The 21,321-nt window shown below is 42.3% G+C and overlaps 2 protein-coding genes across 3 annotated transcripts in view; both read left to right on the top strand.

Annotated features, from left to right (window-relative positions):
- The window catches only part of LOC133491703 (ryanodine receptor 1-like), a 45,560-nt gene extending 43,262 nt beyond the window's left edge, over positions 1 to 2,298 (top strand). Inside the window, 7 exon segments of the mRNA XM_061803208.1 lie at positions 27 to 173; positions 440 to 574; positions 667 to 823; positions 1,011 to 1,075; positions 1,157 to 1,257; positions 1,442 to 1,493; positions 1,606 to 2,298. Coding sequence (XP_061659192.1) covers positions 27 to 173; positions 440 to 574; positions 667 to 823; positions 1,011 to 1,075; positions 1,157 to 1,257; positions 1,442 to 1,493; positions 1,606 to 1,701 — 753 coding nt within the window. The 3' untranslated portion in view covers positions 1,702 to 2,298.
- Positions 2,299 to 9,762: 7,464 nt separating this feature from the next.
- pcf11 (PCF11 cleavage and polyadenylation factor subunit) lies at positions 9,763 to 21,161 on the top strand. 2 transcript variants are annotated; one of them, XM_061803677.1, is made up of 18 exons: positions 9,763 to 9,839; positions 9,952 to 10,136; positions 12,534 to 12,659; positions 12,877 to 13,059; positions 13,184 to 13,366; positions 13,781 to 14,721; positions 15,241 to 15,409; positions 15,587 to 15,896; positions 15,974 to 16,117; positions 16,806 to 18,079; positions 18,763 to 18,826; positions 19,052 to 19,174; positions 19,264 to 19,375; positions 19,573 to 19,756; positions 19,880 to 20,035; positions 20,227 to 20,319; positions 20,617 to 20,652; positions 20,747 to 21,161. In XM_061803677.1, the coding sequence occupies exons 2-18, from the start codon at positions 9,969 to 9,971 to the stop codon at positions 20,972 to 20,974; spliced, it is 4,494 nt and encodes a 1,497-aa protein (XP_061659661.1). In that variant the 5' UTR covers positions 9,763 to 9,839; positions 9,952 to 9,968; the 3' UTR covers positions 20,975 to 21,161. The 2 variants fall into 2 exon arrangements, with proteins under 2 accessions (XP_061659661.1, XP_061659660.1); XM_061803676.1 differs by having other exon boundaries at positions 9,773 to 10,136.
- The last annotated feature ends 160 nt before the right edge of the window (positions 21,162 to 21,321 follow it).

Raw genomic sequence — 21,321 nt, 5'->3', positions numbered from 1 at the left:
CATCTTTGATTGCTGATGTCTTTCAGACCTTCCTTTACCTATGTTGGTACCTGATTATGTCCCTGCTTGGCCACTACAACAACTTCTTCTTCGCATGCCACCTGCTGGACATTGCCATGGGTGTCAAGACTCTGCGTACAATTCTGTCCTCAGTAACACACAATGGAAAACAGGTGCCGAAAAATACATGATAAATCGTGGGGGGAATGTAATTTTGCTGTGTAAAACCTATACTTGCATTACATGGACAAAAGCTTCAGGACACATGGCTGTTGAAATTACAGGAAGAGAAAATGGAAAGATGGTTGCTCGTATGATTTACAATTGGGATTGAAATGGCTTTTACTCTCGATTGTTAATCATTGAAGTCATGAAGAGCTTTGTCCGAATACAATTTCAAGTCTTCTTCGGTATGCTAATTGTGCTCATGTCCTTTTAGTTGATGATGACAGTGGGCCTGCTGGCGGTTGTGGTGTACTTATACACCGTGGTGGCCTTCAACTTCTTCCGCAAGTTTTACAACAAGAGCGAGGACGAGGACGAACCGGATATGAAATGTGACGACATGATGACCGTGAGTCATTATTGAACCGGGACTAGCCTCCACAAATAGTACTCACGTCTCCCCCCGAGTCACAAGTACATTTTTTTTCCATTTTTCCGCAGTGCTACCTGTTCCACATGTACGTGGGTGTGCGCGCAGGCGGAGGCATCGGGGATGAGATTGAGGATCCCGCCGGAGATGAATATGAATTATATCGAGTGGTTTTTGACATCACTTTCTTCTTCTTTGTCATTGTCATCCTGCTGGCAATCATCCAGGGTAAAGAAACCACAGTTAAACTTCTCCCGCTAACAGCGTGGAGAGAAATTGTAAAACTGACACATGTTATATTTCCCAGAAAAACACATGAGTTATACTGGGGGCATTAAGAGAGATCATATTTGACAGTGTCAATGAAAATGTATTATTTTTACATGAAAAATATTTGTGCGCCCATATGATGTAGGTTTGATCATTGACGCATTTGGAGAGCTCAGAGATCAACAAGAGCAGGTTAAAGAAGACATGGAAGTACGTTTACTGAACTATTATGACTTGGCTGTTAACATCAAATATCAGTACAATACGGCTTAACTTGTGTTTTATCTGCAGACAAAATGCTTCATATGCGGCATTGGGAGTGATTACTTTGATACAACACCACACGGATTTGAGACTCACACACTGGATGAGCACAACCTGGCTAATTACATGTGAGTTTACATGAATATATAATGTCTATTTTGTGACAAATTGCCCGATTTATCCGGTTATCAGAATTTTATTCTGTTAAATGTTGGAATCAGCATCTGCCTAAAAAAAAAATACATCAGTCAGGTCCAGGTATTTACGTACATGTACTGTTAGGAAAGCTTTAAAAGTTGTCATCCATTTCAGGTTCTTCTTAATGTATCTCATCAACAAAGATGAGACTGAGCACACTGGACAGGTGAGCGCTAGACCTTGTCTTGATTTTATTATTATATTTTCAGTTTTTTGGCCGACTGGCATCAACTTTGTCCTCTGATTCTTCTTCTTTCCTCTTTTTAATTTGATGTTAGGAGTCGTATGTGTGGAAGATGTACCAGGAACGTTGCTGGGATTTCTTTCCTGCTGGGGACTGCTTCCGAAAGCAATATGAAGATCAGCTGTCTTAGTTTGGAAGCGAATTGCAACACTTTAAGAGCTGCTTTCATTATTTGGGATTATTTTGACAGAGAATTGCCAGACTGGACAAACATACAGTTTAGCAAGTGCAATACTGTGGGGTTTTTTTTTCCCATTAATGTATGAGTGAGGAAATTAAGCAATTTTGCCTTGATGCCTTGATAAGAACCCAGATTTTGAACGTCTGACTTGCAGTCTTGAGATTATTATTTATTCAAGTCCATTCATCATGTTTGTGTATTATTGATTGGTTTGAATGTTTTTTTTTTTCCTGTCGTTTTGTTCTAATGTTTTCAAATAGAGTCATATGATCTTGTCACCTTTGGCTTTATGTACTCAAATGTGGAGTTTATTTCAGAAACTCATCTGCACTGATACAGTCATTAGTAACAGCACGATAAAAATCACACTTTTTACATGTATTTGTTCTCAAACTGACTGCACTGAGAGTTACAGTCGATGTCTCAGCAGGTTGTTTGCTGCTGGGCAGCTTTGGATGAGAAATGAGCTGACGAGGCTTTAGAGGTTTTAGCTGCTTTAGCCCAAAACAGAATTGTAATTACATAATCACAACACTGTAAGCGCACGCTCACATGCTACTTCGTTTAAATACAACTGTAATGTCTAATAAGAAAGAAAATGATTGATAATATAACAAATATATATATTTACAAAGACAAGAATGTTCAGTTAGAGGAGTTTTTTGTGTTTCTTTGTGGTTGTATTTACATAGCTAGTTTGCACTACATCATAGTGTCAGCAGTTTCTAATATTTTGGTCAATTCTCAGCGAGGGACACAAATATTGGGACACAGATCACCTTGTAAGATTTGCAACAGCATATTTGAGTGTATCTATGGTTCCTCCACACCAAACTCCAATCCAAACAAGCATGTTGCTAACCCATTTTCCCAGTAATGCTGGAACGAAAAATAATGTATTTTCCCTTGGCCCATAAGCTCTTGTTTTGACTGTCGTTCAATCGTTTAAAATTTCTTGTCGTTATGGGCAAGTCCATAATCACGAGAGTCTATGAAGGCAGCATCGCGGCGCAACATGACTGTTTGTGCGTGCCATCATAACCTCTTCTGGTGCGAAAGCGAATCGTCCCATCTGAATGAGGATTAAGGCAAAGCATTAAAACTCACATTGAGCCTCATGTGCCTTTCACCCATCATCGTATTCTGCTTGCTGCATTCGAGTCACTCAGTCACTCAATAACGGCTGCTGTCGGAATGAGCCTCTCCGGGATCCATCAAGGAACACTCAGGATGTATGGTGAGTCCAAGCATTTATTTGTACATTGTTGGGACAGTTAAGATGATTTTGTTGCTGTTTTTGACAGTTTTGCAGCTAGCACCTCAATGATTTTTTTTTTTTTTTGGGTCATACTGCTTTCCTAATCCTTCTCATCTTATCAACAAAGTGTTCCTCTGTGTGTTATACACAAGTACAAAGTGCACTCAGGTGCCACAGTCCTGTTTTACCACGGATAGAGCAGCATGAAATGTACGTTTTAATCAGCCAGTTGTAATTCTGTTATTTCATTAACACCCCCCAATATGTTTTTGCCTGTATGTGCGGTGTGCATCCAGATGTGAGGGTGTGATTTTGATAGAGGGAAAAGCTCATTTTTATGGTCTGCCTGGTGCAGTGTGTTGATCCGCCAAGCATCTGATGGCCTCTAATCTGTTGACAGCGTGTTCGTGCTGTAATCCAGCAACTGCTCTTGTTCCCATCAGTCAGAGTTTCCCAAGCTTTACTGGGGCAAGGCACACATTTTATACATCAGAAAAATGTCACAAAAATGGGATATAGTGATGATCTATTAATAACCCCCATCCAAAAAATACCTGCCTCAGTGGGAAAACCCGTTTTATTTAGTTAAATACAAAGCTATTATTCTGTTGTATGAATGGAAAAAGGTATAAACTGAACAAAAGCTAGTTGTATTGTAACCTCTGGCTTCTATAATGAGTTGTTCTGCCTCTCCCTATATGATTGATGATCAAAGATACATTATATTTGTAGTATTTTGTAATTTCAGACCAATTAAGTGAAATTGGGGCGGCACGGTGTCGCAGCTGTTCTGAGTTCGGAGGACCGGACCTTGGTTGGCTGGCAACCGATTCAGGGTGTGCCCTGCCTCCTGCTCGATGACAGCTGGGATAGGCTCCAGCGCTCCCGCGACCCTCGTGAGGATAAATGGAAAAAAATGAAAAATGGGTGAAATTGGATCATTTTCTGCAACACACTCGATAATCTCTCACGGCCAGGCATCAGTAATTAGTTCACCGTGACTTTATATAGTTAATAGCTGTTTTTTTTTTTTTTTGGTTGGTTTTTTTGGGGGGTGGGGTTTGAAGAGGGGAGATACTGATCTGTATTTTTTTCAACTTCTTGTGTTAAGGTGGATTTCTTTTCAAGCAATGGAAGAAAAGGTTCCTGCTGTTGACAGCTGAAGGCAGCCTCCTTGTGTGTCACCATGCTTCAGCTCCACCTGATCAGCTGGTCCTTCTGCAGAGCAGTTGCGAGGCCATCGTGGAGGGCAAGGAGATCCTAGACCTGCCAAAACTGCCCGCTGGTGGAAGTCGAGATTGCTGCTTCGCTCTCATCTTGACCCAAAATAAATACCTGCTCCTACTGACCGACACTCCTGCCGACTGCAGGTCTGATTCCCCCCACCACCACCATTTCGTTAAAGCTTAGAGTTACTCATACGTTTGTGAATGATTGGAGACTATGCAAGTAAACGATGCAAGGGATGTTTGACACTAATTTTTCAGACAGATAGCAGTACAAGTATTTACTCCAAGTACTCAACAATGCTACTATTACTCCTTTTTTTTTTTGTTTGTTAGAAAATCATATACAATTAAAATGCCATTTTTATCCTGTGATGGCTTAGCCAAAGCAAAATGACATGGACATAAAATCAATCAGCTAGCAAGGACGTCAGGGTGTCTCATAGCACATTCATTAAATATAAGTGTCCAATTATATTGCACTGAATGTTTTCACAGTCATGAGGGGGCATATTTTCATTGTTCTGTACAGTACTGTGTATGTTAATTGCTTTGATCTGCTCTGATGTTCCAAACTGCTTTGCTATTTTCCAATTTTGTGAATGATTGTGTGTGGCATTTGACTTTGGTAACATCTTTCAGCAATTACACAAACTGCAGTTTTTCCATGAACTTCAGCTTTTAGTTTAGTGAGGCAAACGTCTACAATAAGAATGTAAAATACATGTATACTGTCATGACACATCATGTTAGCAGTGTACACATAATACTATGCATTATTACTATTTTGAACCTTGTCATTATTTGTGTTTGAGATGTATGAAGATAATTACTTCTTTGTTTTGCAGTCAATGGCTGAATATACTGAAAAAAGTTAAACAGGTGAGTTACAGCTTTACAATAATAATTAAGTTACTTACCAGAGTATAGCAAAGGATAATAGGTTTACACACATAAATTGGTGATTAAAATAACAATGCCAGACGGAAATTTTTTGATGCAGTAATTATTTTACTGTATGATAGCGCATATCCTTCACGGTAAGGTGATCTGGGTTTGGAGTTACATCATTGGAACACCTGTGACAAATACTGTGTGTGTGGTTTTGCAGTTTTTTGGTGTCACCCACATTCAATAACAGGCTTTTTAGGTAATTGTATTGAAAATTGCGGTAAGGTGGTCGACTGGTGATGGACTCCACCTGTGTGAAGTTTGCATGTTCTCTTGGTGCCTGCATGGGTTTTCTCCAGGCGCTCCGGTTTCCTCCTACATCCCCAAAAACATGGTGCGGTATCTTGATTGAAAAGTCTAAATTACCCATAGATGTGAATGAGAGTGCCAATGGCTCTTTGTTTCAATGTGCTCGGCCCCGTGCTTCCCCCAATGATGGGTTGGATATGTTCCAGCACGCCTATAAATTGTCTATATGCTGGGATAGTTTTCAATTATTTGCAACCTTAACAGAGACAAAGCGGTATAGAAAATGGGTGGATTGATAGAAAAAGGACAGTCACATTTGCACACTTGTTCCATGTACAGAAATCCAAACGTGTTTTCTTTCCCTCAGAGTGTCTCGTCACAAGGTGTTTGCAAGCGACATCAGGTGCCGCCGCTCTGCATCGCTCTAAAAGACCTCGTGCCGGACCATATCCAGGACAAAGATACACCGATTCCTCCGATCAGCAATGCGCAGGCTTCTTCTCCAGGACCTCTGACTGGCTCCCCAAAGGATAAAGGTCAGATGGATTGTGATTTGTTCATTTTGCCTACAAACATCTTAAAATGATGCTCATGTCAAACAGGCAGGAGCTCTCCACATACAAAATATTACAAAGGAGGAGGCCACTCAGCGGGCTGCCTGCGTCACGGCACCATCAACAACGTTCAGGCGGTGAGGGCCGTGTACTTGCTTATGGGAGGGGCTGCCGCTTCTTCCGCTATGGGCTACTTAAGCGCGTGCTCGCCCTCCAGCCTGGACGCCAAAGCAGCCGACCTTCCTCTTAACACAGACTTCTCAGACATGGGGGGTCCGGCAGGGGCGTACCACACGGACAGCCCCGGCATCACCTCCCCTCACTTCAACAGCTTTGACTTTGAAATGGCAGACGCCGACCTCAATGCTTTCGATTGTGGCGGCTTTACTTTTTGAAATACTGCCGCTTGGAGTTGGATGATGCTGACAGAAGACCATGACAGTCTCTCCCTGTATGCAACGCCGTTTGAGCATTTATTCGATATCAGCTTACTAGCGTGCGAGAGGAAGACTACCTATAGGCTGCACAAGGAGAAAGACTATCTTCAGATTTTATTTTGAACTAAACAAGTAACAAACATAATTAGGAGAGTAAAAGTATACATTTTGTAGAGGAAATCCACCGGAGCAAAAGCCAAAGTTGCCAAAAATATAAATAAGGAAGTAAACAACAGATATGTGAAAACACTGCTGGAATACATTAACAAAATATTTGTACTCCATTACACTGCAACACTGACTTCATGTTACTAGTTAAGGAGAACTGTGTACTAGTTGACAACTGTCCTACTAATTACAGAAATCTACTAGTACAATTAGCGCTTCACGAGTGGTACCTGTAGCACATAGAGGTCCACAGTTTTGCCTCACTAGTACCAAACTGCCTAACCATTTATTCAATATCCACTGTGAGGTCCATGGACTAGTACACACTTAATCCTTACCCCCAGAAAGACAATTTAGCGCATTAGTAGAATGACTAAGGTGCACTAGTATACCGAGTACTGTACATGTTACTCATGCAGCAAAACTGCACAAATTGACCTTTTCCCACATTTATAATGTTGCTGGTTGGACTAGTGGCATGAAGTTGTCATCTACAACACAGTTTTGCCTCACTACTAACATGTAGTTGCCCTATTAGTGCACACTAGAAATTCTACTCGGGTGAGGTAATGTTGTGCAGTAATGGAAGGCAAAATCAGTTGTGAAATGTTACCACTAGGACATGGTTATCATACTCAAGCACGAACTAGCATGGACGAAGTGCATACGTGTAAATGGAACTAAAGCTGGATTTCAAGTATATCTGCTAAATGCTCATATGGCTTTCCATACTTGTGTCACCATGACAACACTACAAAAACATGGGCTCTGTGCATAAACTTATTTGTTTTAATGACATCATCAGCACTGTCCGTGTTTGTGACTGCTATTTGACATAATTGGAAATGTCCTTTTCTTCCAACACTTGTAGGTCCCACTCCCCACATCTGGATTGCTATATAATTGAACTGCAACATAAACCTCATCTTCATCTATTCTTTGTACAAACGTGTGCATTGGTGGTACTCATATAATTTGTACATTAAGTTAAAATAAATAATATTTGGGGTGTCTATGCATATTTTAATAAATAAATAAAATTGATTAAAGGGAACATGCTGCCTTTTTTTGTACTTTTACGTGACTCATCCCCGTTATTTGGGCCCAGGGGCATTAGTACTGCAGGCACAATTGCTTACTAGTGAGGTTTAAATGCATACTACTAGGCCAAAAGGGATCATAGTGTGCAAAATTTTTGTACTTGTGAGGACAAAAGACTGCACGCAGTACAGCAAATGAACTTGAAGGGTCAATATCACAATGACATGCCTTTTTGTCCTCATCATAATCACTGAGTCATCAAGAAAATTGAAAATGCAGTAAAATAATGAAATTGAGGTCTTATGAGAAGTGGTCATAAATTTGCATGCATACCCTCGCTAAGATACGCTCTGATGTCAGAATTTTGCTTGCCTTCAAAGGAGGCTGCAAGAGAGGCGAGTGGTAATGTAAATATTTACAATTGTTTTGTAATTTGCATCATCCATCCATTTTCTTTTGCCACTTATCCTCACGAGGGTCGCGGGGAGTGATGGAGCCTATCCTAGCTGTCAACAGCCAGGAGGCGGGGTACACCATGAACTGGCTGGCAGGCAATCGCAGGGCAAACAGTCACACGCACAATCGCACCGAGGGGCAATTTAGAGTGTCCAATTAATCTTTCATGTTTTTGGGATGTGGGAGAAAACCGAAGTGCCCGGAGAAAACCCATGCAGGCACGGGGAGAACATGCAAACTCCACACAGGGAGGGCTGGGATTGAACCCCGGGTCTTCAGAACTGTGAGGTCAATGCTTTCTACTAATTTTCCACTAATTTTCATCATTATTAAAGGAAAAAGTATTCAGTTTTCAAGCAACTTGGGAAGATTTGAGTTCACCTTAATTTATTAATGCCCGCCGTGTCTCTGACCAAAGCTGCAACCCTGACGAAATTGAACATCCATATGAACGTTTACAGTAAACAGGCAATTCTTAGTCATTGCTGGCGGTTTGATGCCGTAAAAAGAGGTGATAAATTCAGTGGGAGACACAGTGAGAACGATGTCTGTGGGTGGCTGGACCCTGACTGCATAGAACACCTCCATTGAATGTGTTTACCTTTGTTTTGTATCGAGAACTGTCCAATTCCTCCTTTTTAACTTTTGTTCCAAACCAGAGTCAAATAATCTGTGCAGGAAACACTGTGTAATAGTTTTCTTTTGTGAGAAGCAGTTGAGTATGTAGCAAATGATTGACACAGTCTCTAGAGTTTTTGATTGGTTAATCTTGTTGTAAAACAATATTTCATATTAAACTCGAAACATTACATTGGGCCAGAGAGGGATCATTTTTCAAAATATTATTTTAATTATAGTCTACTGTCATGTCATACAGACGGTTTTGACATGCTGCAAATGATAAAAAGTTTTAGTGTATTTTTTTTTGTAACTGCAAACTATACTTAGAGCTTAACACATCTACACTGTCATGCTGTCATTATATTAATATGAACAGTACGCAGCCATCTTGCTTGGAGGTCCACCATGTCGTCATAAAATGCAAACATTTCCCAAGACTGTCATAGTTTTTAAAGTTTAACCAATTTGAATTTCGACTATAGCATAGCATAACTGCAAATAATATGAAGTTCAACGGAGAAGCTCGGATTGCTATTCATTTATATATTTATTGGGGGGGGGGGGACGCGTGCGTCTCAAGGCACTTGATGGTGATATCACGTCCTTTACTAAATGTGTGTGAGGACCGTTCCGTAAAACGTCTCCATTTTATTTTAAAGGGAAAACAAGTGGGTGCTATTCAACGTTAGCAAACAGCCGTTCGTGTTGTTTCAAACGTAGTCATAATGCATGACTAGTTAGGGCAACAAGTGTAGTCTTCACAACTACCGCATTTTAAAACGATACACGTATTCTTTCAGCAATAATGTACAATATTTCGATTGATTGTTTCCTCCATTACTGGGTCGAACATATTTTTTACTTTAACGTCGCGTCTACGCAAGCAAGTTACGTAATTAACGACCTCGCACCTCTTTGGCCAACTCTGATTGACTAGTCCTTCTGTCTATCATTGAGAAGGAGCCAATGATAATCAAACATTTGCTTCCGTTTAAATGAAACGAGCCAATGGAAACGTGCGGATGCTTTTCGTGTGTGGTGACGTAAAAAGGCCTTTCGTCCGAATCGCCATTTTGTTGTCGGCGTAAGCGGGGCGAAGAGGGCCTTGCGGACGCTGCTCGACAACGTAAGCGATTTGAAACCCACCAGTGAGAGGTTACACGACAAAATCGGCTCGCTGTACGAGTTAATGGACTGCCTTCTGCTCAATGCATCCGCTGGCAACAAATTGGGTGTAGGTTTGCCCTGCTCGAAGATGGACGACATCGCGGCGAGGGAAGATGCCTGCCAAGAGTATCAGTCCTCGCTGGAAGACCTGACGTTCAACAGCAAGCCGCACATCAACATGCTGACCATTCTGGCCGAGGAAAACGTCAACTTCGCCAAGGATATCGTCGCGATAATTGAAGCACAAATAAGCAAGGTTTTTATGATAAGAATATTCTTTTTTGTTTCAAATCATGTCCGATTGTTTTTGTCGATGTGTGCTAGCGGCGTGCTAACTATAACATGGCGGCGCGAGTTAGTTAACCCACAACATGTCGCTTCACATTAGCTTGGTTACGTTCTTTATAACGCGAAAGTGCACTTCATTTATTTCATCTGTAGTTCATTTTCAAAAGTAAAATTTTACTTATACAATACATTGTCACATGAAGTTCATCGAAGCTCGTCTGAATTCCTTCGTGTTTCACAAGTGACGCAAACTCCACCATTAAAAAAATGTATATTTTTACAAATTCTCGACAGTAATTGTATCTACTAGTGACAATTAACGTCCTTATGTTCGTTCACGTAACACTCAAGGCCGATTTTTTACCAGTCATTGTTAAACATTTAGAGGTCTATTTAAAAACTCCGTCGAGCAGGAAGTTGCTGTGCTTTGTGGAATAATAATAAACAGAGAGATAAAGCCTGTTTTAAGTATATTAAGTGTATTTTGTGGATCCCCGTTTTTTGACCTAGCGTGTCCTTTTGGCCGAGTTTAGTAGCCTCCACTCATTTGTTAGAGGCCTCAGTAACATCAAGAAGTAATTTAGGAGTAGCCATTTTAAATCGTGTTTTACGAATACGATATTGTAAAATGTATTCATTTAATTGTCAGTGTGATTGTTTAATTATACTTATATGAACTTGCGTGACATTATTTGTAGCTTTTCATGTGACATCAGTCTCCACTTTGCAGCTTTAAAAGTTCAACATTGTTAACCATTGTGTTTATTGGGATTTTTGACAGTTCTTCCAGAAACACATTTGTCATGACCTAACCTCAATCCGAAAGAAGTCCTAACACCCTGTGGTTGCCGTGACAGCCAGGCCCTTGATAGGGCCTATCAACGTCAGTATGTGACCTCACAAATGTGCTTCTGGAAGAGTGGTCACAATTCTTATAAACACCTAAAGCTTGTGTGGCATCTTCCCAAAGGAGTTGAAGCTGGTATACCTGGAAAGTGTGGATGGACGTCATATTAAATAGTGGTAATTCTAAAAAGAAATAGCACTTGTTTAAACGCAAGTCAAAACACGTCACTGAATACTTTTGGGAATATAGTGTTCCACTCAATTTTCGTCCTGATATGTAATTTGCGCTAATTTTTAAATTGAGTAGTTTCTGAGGTTAAGAGGCATAGCTTGTGTCATGACGTATCGTGCCAGTACAATTTAACATTAGTAATAACTAATAAAATATTCACAAGCGTATCATGTACAGCATCTGTTTGCTACCTTACTTAGAAGCGGTGTTTTCCAAGGTACTGATAACTAAAAAAACTAGGGGTCAATTTGTTTTTTAGCATGTGACTTCCAGTTGGAATAGTTTTGACCTTCAGCACAGTGCAAGTAATGATTACTTAATGCGAGTTAGTTAAATCTTAGTGTTACAGTAGCTGGGGTTTTTTTTCCATGGTGGATTTTTGCTTTGCCTGTGTAGTTGTTGGGCCATATATATTTTTTTGTCCTCTCCATCAGTTCAGCAGAAATGAATGGAGTTGAAACAGTAGCAGGACAACAGATGTGGCCTTTTAATTAAGTAAATTCTAGCCAGTAGTGTCCCTTAGTGCTCATTGTTTGCATTTTGATGCATGACGAAACAAGTTGATTTCGATCTCGTTTCTTCTGCTTTTATCCGGGAGTGAAATTTGAAACTGTTCTTGACTGGCTAAAAATGTTTAATAATAAAAAATGTGAAATGTGCTTTTTGTCTTTTTATTTCCAAGTGTAATTTATTGCTGCAAGTCTTATTTCTTTTAATGACAAAGTTGAGCCTGACCCGGGTCGGCTGTCTGGGGAGGGTTTAAAAAAAAAAGGAAAAAAATCCACAGATGCTGCATGGTTAAGTCACAGACTTGAGTCACCGCAGTTTAAAAGCAACTGCTTTAAAAGTCCTCTGAAAATAAAAAGAACTGTTGTTAAAGGGTCATTGTTCCCCACATTTACAAAATGACTGCAAACCAAAGTGACAACAAGCCATTGGGTACTGAGCTGAAGACTGACGTGTCATGAGGGTAAAGTACAGAGAGTGGGGAAAAACCCTCTCTGGAGGTAAACTGGCTCTGAAGGACTGGACTTTTTTTTTCTCAGTTAATTTTTTTTTTTGCTGATACTTGGGAGAGGATGCTTCTTTTTTTTCTTTTTTTTTTTTTTTTTAAATGAGGATGCTTCAAATTTGGGTCTTTCCCCCCCCCCCCACATATGGACTTCTGTGTTACTCGCCTACTAAAGACTTTAGAGGCCCTTTTGCTTCTGTTATACATTTATCTGCAGTACTGAAATGTTTTTAACCCCTGTTGTGTTCTAAACTTGTCAAGTTCTCTCGCTCTAGGCCCCAGCAGTCGAGAAGCTTCCAGTTTTGTACTTAGTGGATTCCATAGTGAAGAATGTTGGAGGAGAGTACCTTGCAGTGTTTGCTAAAAACCTAATCACTTCATTTATATGTGTGTTTGAAAAGGTAAAGTTCTTCTTGATACCTTTTTGCATTTTTTAAAAAAAACTGAATCACTTGTAGCGGCCACACTCGTTTCTTGCTTTAATTTGTAGTCTTTTAGAGATTGTGCTTTGTTGTTATTGGTGGGATTCAGCTATCAACCATTTTCAATCATTGCGTTGTGAATGAGCTCACATTTTCTCTGCGAGTAGCTGGACCAAGCAATATCCTTTGTTTGTAGGTGGATGAGAACACTAGAAAGAGTTTGTTCAAGTTGCGATCAACATGGGACGAAGTGTTCCCTCTGAAGAAACTGTACGCGCTAGACGTACGAGTCAACTCTGTGGACCCGGCGTGGCCCATCAAGCCTCTGCCGCCAACAGTCAATGCCAGCATCCATGTCAACCCAAAGTTTTTAAAACAGGTGTGTAGGAAGATAATTTGTTCTGTTGGAAAAGTAAAGGCCTCATCGTACCTGGAGGGAGTCAACTTAATGGTCTCTCAAAGTTTAATTTCTGTCCATTTTATGCCTGGTTGCTGGACTTCAGTCTGAGGAGGCCCCATCTCCACGGCCTACCCCTTCACAACCGCCACCGCCGCCGCAGGTAATTCAGTCCAGCCTGAACCAAGAGCAGCTCATCCGACAGCAGCTGCTGGCCAAACAGAAGCAACTTCTTGAACTTCAGCAGAAGAAAATTGAACTGGAACTGGAGCAGACCAAAGCACAGCTGGTAGGGCAAACAAGTTGGATTCTCCCAAATTTTAATTTGCAATTCTGGTGTTTTGCACAGTGTATTACCAGTATTCAGTTGTTTTTTTAAGTTAAATGCCGAAATCGCCCGAGTTGAAAATATGTAATGTTTGGTATATCTGTAACGTAAACAAGCATTTCTTTTAAGTATGATGTAAATTATTTGGATCAAAGTGGTTACATTTTAACTTTTTTTTTTTTTTTAATGAAGTTCTAAGTCCAAGAACATTGCAGGGATTCCTCGGGTTGTAGTAGATTTCCAGCCCTTATTTAGAGAAATGTTTGGTTTTTGAAATTCACCAAATTTTCAAGGACTATTTGTTAAGAGTCTTTACTGCCTTTGTTGATCAGTCTAAATTATTTCCAATACACGGGTGTTTTTTTTTTCTTGCAGGCAGGAGGATTTTCCTTGCTAATGCCAACCCCAGTACCTCCCATGCCAACCCCGAAACCAGTCGGCCAGCCCACTCCCGTCGTCCGACAAGTGATTACTCCTCAGCCTCAGACTGAACCCAAGCTGCCCACTAGAGACCCGCGTCTAAACCGCGTTCCACCCCCAGGACCGTCTAAAGGCAAAGAGCACCCTGCTGGGAAAAAGGAAGCCCCTCCCACAATGGTAGCCCCTGTTATTGCACCAGAGAAACGGGCATCAGAGAAGCCCCGGATCCCGAAAAAGGATGACAAGCCCAACATTAAGTCTCCGTTGACTAAAAACATCCAGAGCAAAAGCAAGCTTACTGAGGCTGACCAGAAGTCTGCAGACAACACAAAGAAAGAACCCCAGGTGAAGAAGCGTGCCCTGGACAAGGCTGGAGAAGACAAAGATGATGGGCAAAAAGAGAAGAAAAGAAGCAATGACAAGCGAGATGAGTCGGTGCGGGGAACCGAGCTTCCAAAGGCCTACAGAGGAAGATTGCAGAACGGCTTGGTGACCAAACATGAGCGCGGCGCATCTGCCGAGAAAGTCGGCGGCAACGCCCGGACGCATGCTAGGAAACGCTCTCGCTCCAGATCGCGGTCTCCTGCGTCCTCTCCAAAGAGGAAAGACAGGAGGTCGCCCAAGAGCAGAACCAGGAGCTCCTCCCTGTCACCATCCCCATCGCGCAAGGCGGGGAAACCCCGGCGGGCCAGGGGTGATGAAACGCCCCACGGTAAGAACGCGCGGGATGACCGGCTGGCATCAAAGAAGAACCAAGTAGAGAGCAGGCGCTCAAAGACGCCAGCAGATGACCGCCGATCCAAGTCCAGAGATTCTCCACGGAGCCACGACGGAGGGAGCAACCAGGCCAAAGATGCTCTTCCCCGCTGGAGAAGTGGCTGGGATGAGAACAAACAGTGAGTCACTCATGTTATTAATGCTTCATATTCATCCCTTACATTGTCAGCTCTACTGTTACGCTTTAGACAGTTGGTGGCCCTTAGAGATGTACAGGGTATCCCATTAGTCTCCATACATAAGAAAAATGAATGTATATTGATGTAAACCATTTTTATTTAGTATACTGCTTCTACAATATGCTGACTGTACGTCTTTGACCACATCTTGCTGAATCCAAAACGCTTTTTTTTTTTCTTTTATTTGACAAAATTTTGCCAGTGTCGTGTGTGTGTGTTATACTTGTGTCCCATGTTTTCTTTAAAATGCACTTGCAACCACACAATTGCAGGATGATTTAAATTTGTTACTCTTTATTCAATTGCATTCTTTGAGTTATCTGAAGTATAAGGAAATACATGTTAGAACCATATAAGTATGTAATATGTCTCATATAAATGGTGATTTATAGGACACCTATACCATTTTTTTAAAATTTTTTTTTACTATGATAAAAAGTTGTAACTTTGCACTTTCAGTAAACCAGGAGACTCTCAAACAAAGCTAGGACCCCAGAGGCATAAATCCTACAACACACCAACACGTCCCACCACCCCGCGTACCCCAAAACATCGACTAAGTGTGGATGCCAACCTCCAGATACCTGAAGCTCTGAACTCTGCATCCAAGAAAGACCTGCTCAGAAGGGTATGTCTTAAAATATCAGAGATTTGAACTCTTTTTACTTCCACAAACAATACACCAGGACATATAGCCTCAAAACTGCTGGTGAAACTTATCTTAGAACATTATGAACATAAAAAACAGGGTTCGTTGTAATTATTAGTTGAATTTATTCATGACTAGTTTTTTTTATATATACAGGCGAGCAAGAGCCTGGAGAGTGGTGAGATTTCGCAGGAGGACTTCCTGAACATGGCCCACAAGATCAAGAACTTCTTCCAGTATCAGGAGGAGAAGCAACAGCGCCCAGAGAGTTGGAACACTGCTTCCAGTTTCCCTCCAAAGAAGACGTTGCTGTCCGCGCCTCCTGAGCCCATGGACGCGGCTCAATTGACCTACTTTGAGCACAAGTCCAAGCTGAAGAAGACACAAGTGGCACACCGTTCCACCGGAGAAGGCTGGGAAGGTTCGGAAGAATGTGAGGGGGCAGGCCGGGCGCCACATGAGCAGGGTGAGGGACTGCTAACAAGAAACCAGGAGGCATAATATTCTGAATGTATCGTTCTTAAATGGTTTATTTGTTGACAGGTGAGAGGAGAACCGTAGACCATGAGGAATCCAGACCTCCGCTCGCCCCCATGGTAGAGGAGTACAACCATGGAAAAGAGTTCCCTGCACTGAAATCTTTGCCAGGCCTTCGCTTCAGGAGGAGGGCTGACCCAAGAGAGACTAGTGAGTATACAACATGGATTGCATCACATTGTATTGGGGGACTGCTGTTTGATTAGTTGCAACCCTAAACTTAAATGGTGAAGAATTTCAATTGAAATGTACTACTATAGAATTTGATTTAAAAAAAAAAAAAAAAAAAAAAACTTTAACTAATATTATAAAATTGCTACCATGTTGAAAGGCAAACAGTTGACTTGCTAATGTACAGCAAAATGCTAACCACTGTATGGAAACTGCAAATAATTGTCCTCGTCAGCAGAACAATTTAGAGTGGTTTGAATCAGTTGAGAACTACTAAGAACTTGAATAAGTTAAACATTTGGAATTTAGAATGGGTTCAATCAGTTGAAATGTTGAATGACTAGGTACAATTGTAAAATGTATGTCACGGAAAATGCATAATGCTGAAAAATTGTTCTCAAAATGTCTTGAATGACCTAAACATGTCAAAAGTTTGGTTTGAATTTTTTGATGGAAAATGTAGGTGCAGGAATTTTTGGAAAATAGAAAATTTTGAGAAAGGTTTTTCTAGATGTCCTGAATAAGCAGAATATGTTGAAGGTTGGGCTGTTTGAATCATTTTTATTATTTTTTAAAGGGAGTTGGGGGAGGGGTGGCAGAGTGACAAAAAACAATTTGTGTAACATCTGATGCAATGTTTAATGTTTTCCTAAATATTTATTTCCAGGTGAGAGAGAATGGAACTCCCCCTTGACTGAGCGTCAACGTGAGGAGCAGAAAAGCGGCTACGATGCTCCGCGGCGGTTCATCCCATCGGCAGACTCGAGACATCCTGACCCTCGGCGTCTGGACGGACTCCCCCCCTCCGGCGCCCCAGTTCTCAGGAACTGTCCGAGCCCATCTGCTTTGGAAACTCCCATCCCCATGTTTGAGCGTGAACGACTATCGCCCCTCCACCAGCAGGAAATGACTGACATGAGCCCCGTTCCGCGATTCGAGAGCCCCAACAGCGTACACTCAGATGATGGGCCACTCCCATCTGTCGCACCTCTTGCTCCTCAATCCATCCTCCAAGGGCCCATGCTTGGGGCACTATTGTCTAATATTCATCAGACAAGTAATTCCCCAGGACACACTCCTCCGCACAACGGAGGGCCCACAACGTGCCGGTTTGACGCTCCGGGACACATGGCCCCGTCTGGGCCAAACCCTCCAGGCTGGTATAATGAGCCGTCCCACTTTGAGGGTCCTCAAGGCAGACCCCCTCATCACAACATGGCAGAGAGGTTTAATGGACCACACATTCCTCAGGGGCCATTGATATGCACAGACAATATGGGTAATTTTGACGGTCCTTCCGTCCCACAAGTTGTCCCAAGGTTTGACGGACCGGGTCCTGGGCACTTTGACGGACCGGGTCCTGGGCACTTTGACGGACCGGGTCCTGGGCACTTTGACGGACCGGGTCCTGGGCACTTTGACGGACCGGGTCCTGGCCACTTTGACGGACCGGGTCCTGGCCACTTTGACAACTCAGGCCCGTGCTTTAACAACAACCAGGGGCCCGGTCCTTCATCAGTTGGTTTCCAGCAGCAGCAACTAATGCCCTTTGAGAATCCTGCATTGCAGTTGGAAGGGTCTGTTGGTCCACTATGTTTTGAGGGGCCTGGCCAGCTGGGACCCCGATTTGATATACCTCCTCAGGGTCCACACTTTGATGGCCCACCTGGTCAGCAGGGTCCCCCCAAGTTTGCGCCTCAACTCAGCATACCCATGCGACCAATGCCCCCTCCTATGTACGACAACACCCTTCAACCACCGCAAAACTTCACTATGGCCCCACACCTTTTCCCGGAGCCACTCAACCCTCAATTCCACCCGGGGCCGATGGCGTCAAACATGCAGACCAACTTCAACATCCTGCCCGGTCCTCCATTCAGCCACGCGGGTGCCGACGCCTTCTTCAACAGCACAGTGGCTTCCATCAACATGCAGCAGCCGGTGAGTGCAACAAAAATATTACTTGCTGTAGCATGCTGGTACCCAGGAACTACGCATAAGTGAATTTGGTAAGTAGCTTTATTCAAACTAAAGTACTGCCTTGCTGCCATCTTTTGTGCCAAGCAACTATTCTGAAGTGAGTTGGGAAGTTTCATTTAGACAAACATTTGCTGGTGTCTTGGGTCCAGGAAACTATATTGAACTGAGTTTTGTTTACACCATATTTGTGCTTTTCCACCATCATGTGACATTTATACTTGAGACAAAGCTTTTTGGGGGCTTTTGATCACTTAAACATTTTCGCTGCTCCCAGAGGCAGGGGGCAGTGCCAATAGAGCTCGTGCACGTTACATCACCATTTTCACGGCGCCATATTGCCGGTCAAAAAGAGCGGCTCGACACTGTGGGGGACATTGAACCGCAGCAGAATATTCACAATGCCCAAGATTTGTTGTGGTCTCGGGTTGTTACAATAGACAAGACAGATATTCAAAGAGGTGTTTGGTCCCATCTTGTGACATCTCAGGGTAACATTCGGCACATTTTTTTTTTTTTTTTTTTTTTTCCAGTGAATAGCAGAGGATAGGTTCCTTGTGAATTAGGCAGGGCTTCAGAGTACTTATTTTACATTTGTACTTTATATTCACTTATCTCAATTTCATGTCGCTTGTTTGTGTCCTCAGGTCAACGTTTTGAACTTGAACCAACCATATCTGCCTCAGAACCCAGCGCCTTTTGGACAGCAAGGTAAGATCGTACTGCCTCCTATCAGTCGTGTTGAGATTAGGCTTTATACTTGGAGGATTTTTGGGACAGATCAGTGTTCAAAAAAAAATAAATAAATAAAATGCTCATTAGTGGCAGATACTGATATCACTGATCAAATTGTTGAAGATTGTAGTTTATGATCAAAATAGTCATGAATAACGTCTCGTGATGTTTTGAAAAGGTGACGTTTTTGTTTCCCTGCAGCGCCCCAAATGCCCCCCGCAGAAAACCACTTCAGTCAGGTTGACGTGAACGACTTGCTCTCCAAACTCATCTCCACTGGCATCATAAAAGGGTCCCAGCAGGACACGACAGCCCCCACCAACGGTCAGTCTGTCTCTTTGTCACATTTTGATGAGTCTTTCAGTGAAAAATGCGATTTTATTAAAGTTGAGGGTTTTTGTTTTGGGGTCTAGAGTTGCCCTCTTCATCGGCACCAGAGGTACCTCCTCCAGAGGAGGAAGAAGACGAGGAGTTGGAGGACGATTTCCCCGACCTCACCAACTTCAAGATTGATGACATGAAACAGTGAGCTTTTTTTTTTGACATTTGCTCACAAACAAGAATATTTGGTAGTTTCCCAGAATGGTAATAATAATATAGATTAATCCAAAAATGTGTGGTGTGTTCTCCCTTATTTACAATTGATTAAATAACAGAAAGTAGCGTTCACATTTGTCATCTCTTATGCTTAAATCGCGCTTTGTCTCCCCCCTGTCTGTCAGACGTTATGAGAGTGTGGTGACCAAGCTGTATTCGGGGAACCAGTGCTGCCTTTGCAGCATGAGGTTCACCATTGCGCAGACAGACCTGTACGCCGACCACCTGGATTGGCACTTCAGGCAGAACCATGCCGGCAAGGTAGCTGGCAAAAAGATAACGCACCGCCGCTGGTATTACGGCCTTATGGTAAGAAACCAGGCACTTTCTTTATTAGCCTTTCAGTTGCAAAGTGTAAGGTATCATATTGACAGCTTGGTTTTATTTTTTATTTTTTTTTTTCCTCACTCTCTCTGTCTCTATCTTTCCCAGGATTGGATCGAGTTTGAAGAAATCGCCGACCTGGAGGAGCGAGCCAAGAGCCTCTTCTTTGAGAAGGAGAATGAGGTGGAGGTTCGGAAGAGCCAGGCGGCGGCCAAAGAAAGGGAGTTTCAGAGCGTCAAGGCTGCCAAAGACCAAGTCGCAGAGGTGGCTAACAGAACACTTCTTTAGTACAGTTGGGGTTCCCGGTTTATGGCAAAGTTCTGTTGCCGTGGTGGTGAATTTTGTTGTGAACCTACCCTTAACAAAGTTTTGAATGAAAACACTAAGAGTCCGTTCAACATACAGCAATCAAATGAAAACCAGTAGTCCTAATGCTTAAATTTGGTCATCCACAGTTGTGCGAAATCTGCCAGGAACCGTTCGAGACGTACTGGGTGGAGGAAGAGGAGGACTGGTTCCTCAAGAATGCCATCAGGGTTGATGATAAGGTGTGTCGGAGTTTTTCTTTTCAGTTTTAACACATGCTTTGCTATGCTTTGGATCACGATCACTCTGACACAATTTGAACTTGGTTTCTAAAATTAAATACGAATGTTGACATCTTTTCTCAAGTTTTTCCTTTTTTTTTTTTAGTCCCATTATTCTGATTGTAGTTGAAGTTGATTTCATCTGTGTGATTTCATAACAATTGAGTTCCCCCCCGTCCCCAACTTTTCAAAAGTTAAAACCTGTTGTATTAAATGATTGGCTGACTCAACACTGCCACTTTTTCTCTCTAACCACAGAACTTCCATCCTTCCTGTTTTGAGGATTATAAAAATGTGAGTATGAAAAGCAAAGATGTTTCCATGTTAAAAAAAAATAATAATTTGAGGCGCTTGGTGTTGTCTGACCTCCCGGTCCCCTTCCATGCAGACATCATCATACATGGACGTCACGCCATCGCCCAACAAGGTGCTGAGCGAACATCCGCTGAGTGTCTTCATGAAGGCCGAGGAAGATGAGGATTCTCAATCCTGTGACTTCCCCGCCCCAGTCAAGCAGGAAGCTGATTGCGAGGACAAAGGCGAGCATTCGGTGAAGATTGAGGAAGAGGATGAGGCACTTTTAACAGATGTGCAATCAGAAGAGAAGAGACTATGAGCAGCTTCTCGGATGCACTTTTTCTTTATTCTGAAGGAAAAAGTCTTTGTTTGGTCGGCAATTTAACTTGAATACATTTTGGTATTTGTGCCGAGTGGTTCAACACTGCTGCTTCGATAAATGAAATCTTTCCTTTTCGGGCTCAACATGTAAATGGTTTAATTTATACATTAAAGTATTTTTGGAATCTCTGGCGTACCAGTGATTTGAATGAAAAGGCTGTATTTGATTTTGATGATGGGCAGTCGGCGGGGTTTGTTTGTGGCCTTGATGAAGGTAAGCATCAATTCCATTGGCCTTTGGAAGATCCCATGCTCAGTGGAAAGTTTTGAGGCAGTTTTTTTTTT

This window comes from Syngnathoides biaculeatus, chromosome 18 (assembly GCF_019802595.1).
Source record: "Syngnathoides biaculeatus isolate LvHL_M chromosome 18, ASM1980259v1, whole genome shotgun sequence".
Taxonomy (NCBI): domain Eukaryota; kingdom Metazoa; phylum Chordata; class Actinopteri; order Syngnathiformes; family Syngnathidae; genus Syngnathoides; species Syngnathoides biaculeatus.
The sequence above is the reverse complement of the archived record's forward strand: the minus strand, read 5'-3'. Positions and strand labels throughout refer to the sequence as shown.

What these genes read in the sequence shown, in the direction of transcription:
- pcf11 (XM_061803676.1), top strand. Translation starts at nt 9,903, where the DNA reads ATGGACTGCCTTCTGCTCAATGCATCCGCTGGCAACAAATTGGGTGTA. An exon ending in CCGGGCGCCACATGAGCAGG is followed by an intron (nt 15,897 to 15,973) that starts GTGAGGGACTGC and finishes ATTTGTTGACAG; the next exon opens with GTGAGAGGAGAACCGTAGAC. An exon ending in CCATCAACATGCAGCAGCCG is followed by an intron (nt 18,080 to 18,762) that starts GTGAGTGCAACA and finishes TTGTGTCCTCAG; the next exon opens with GTCAACGTTTTGAACTTGAA.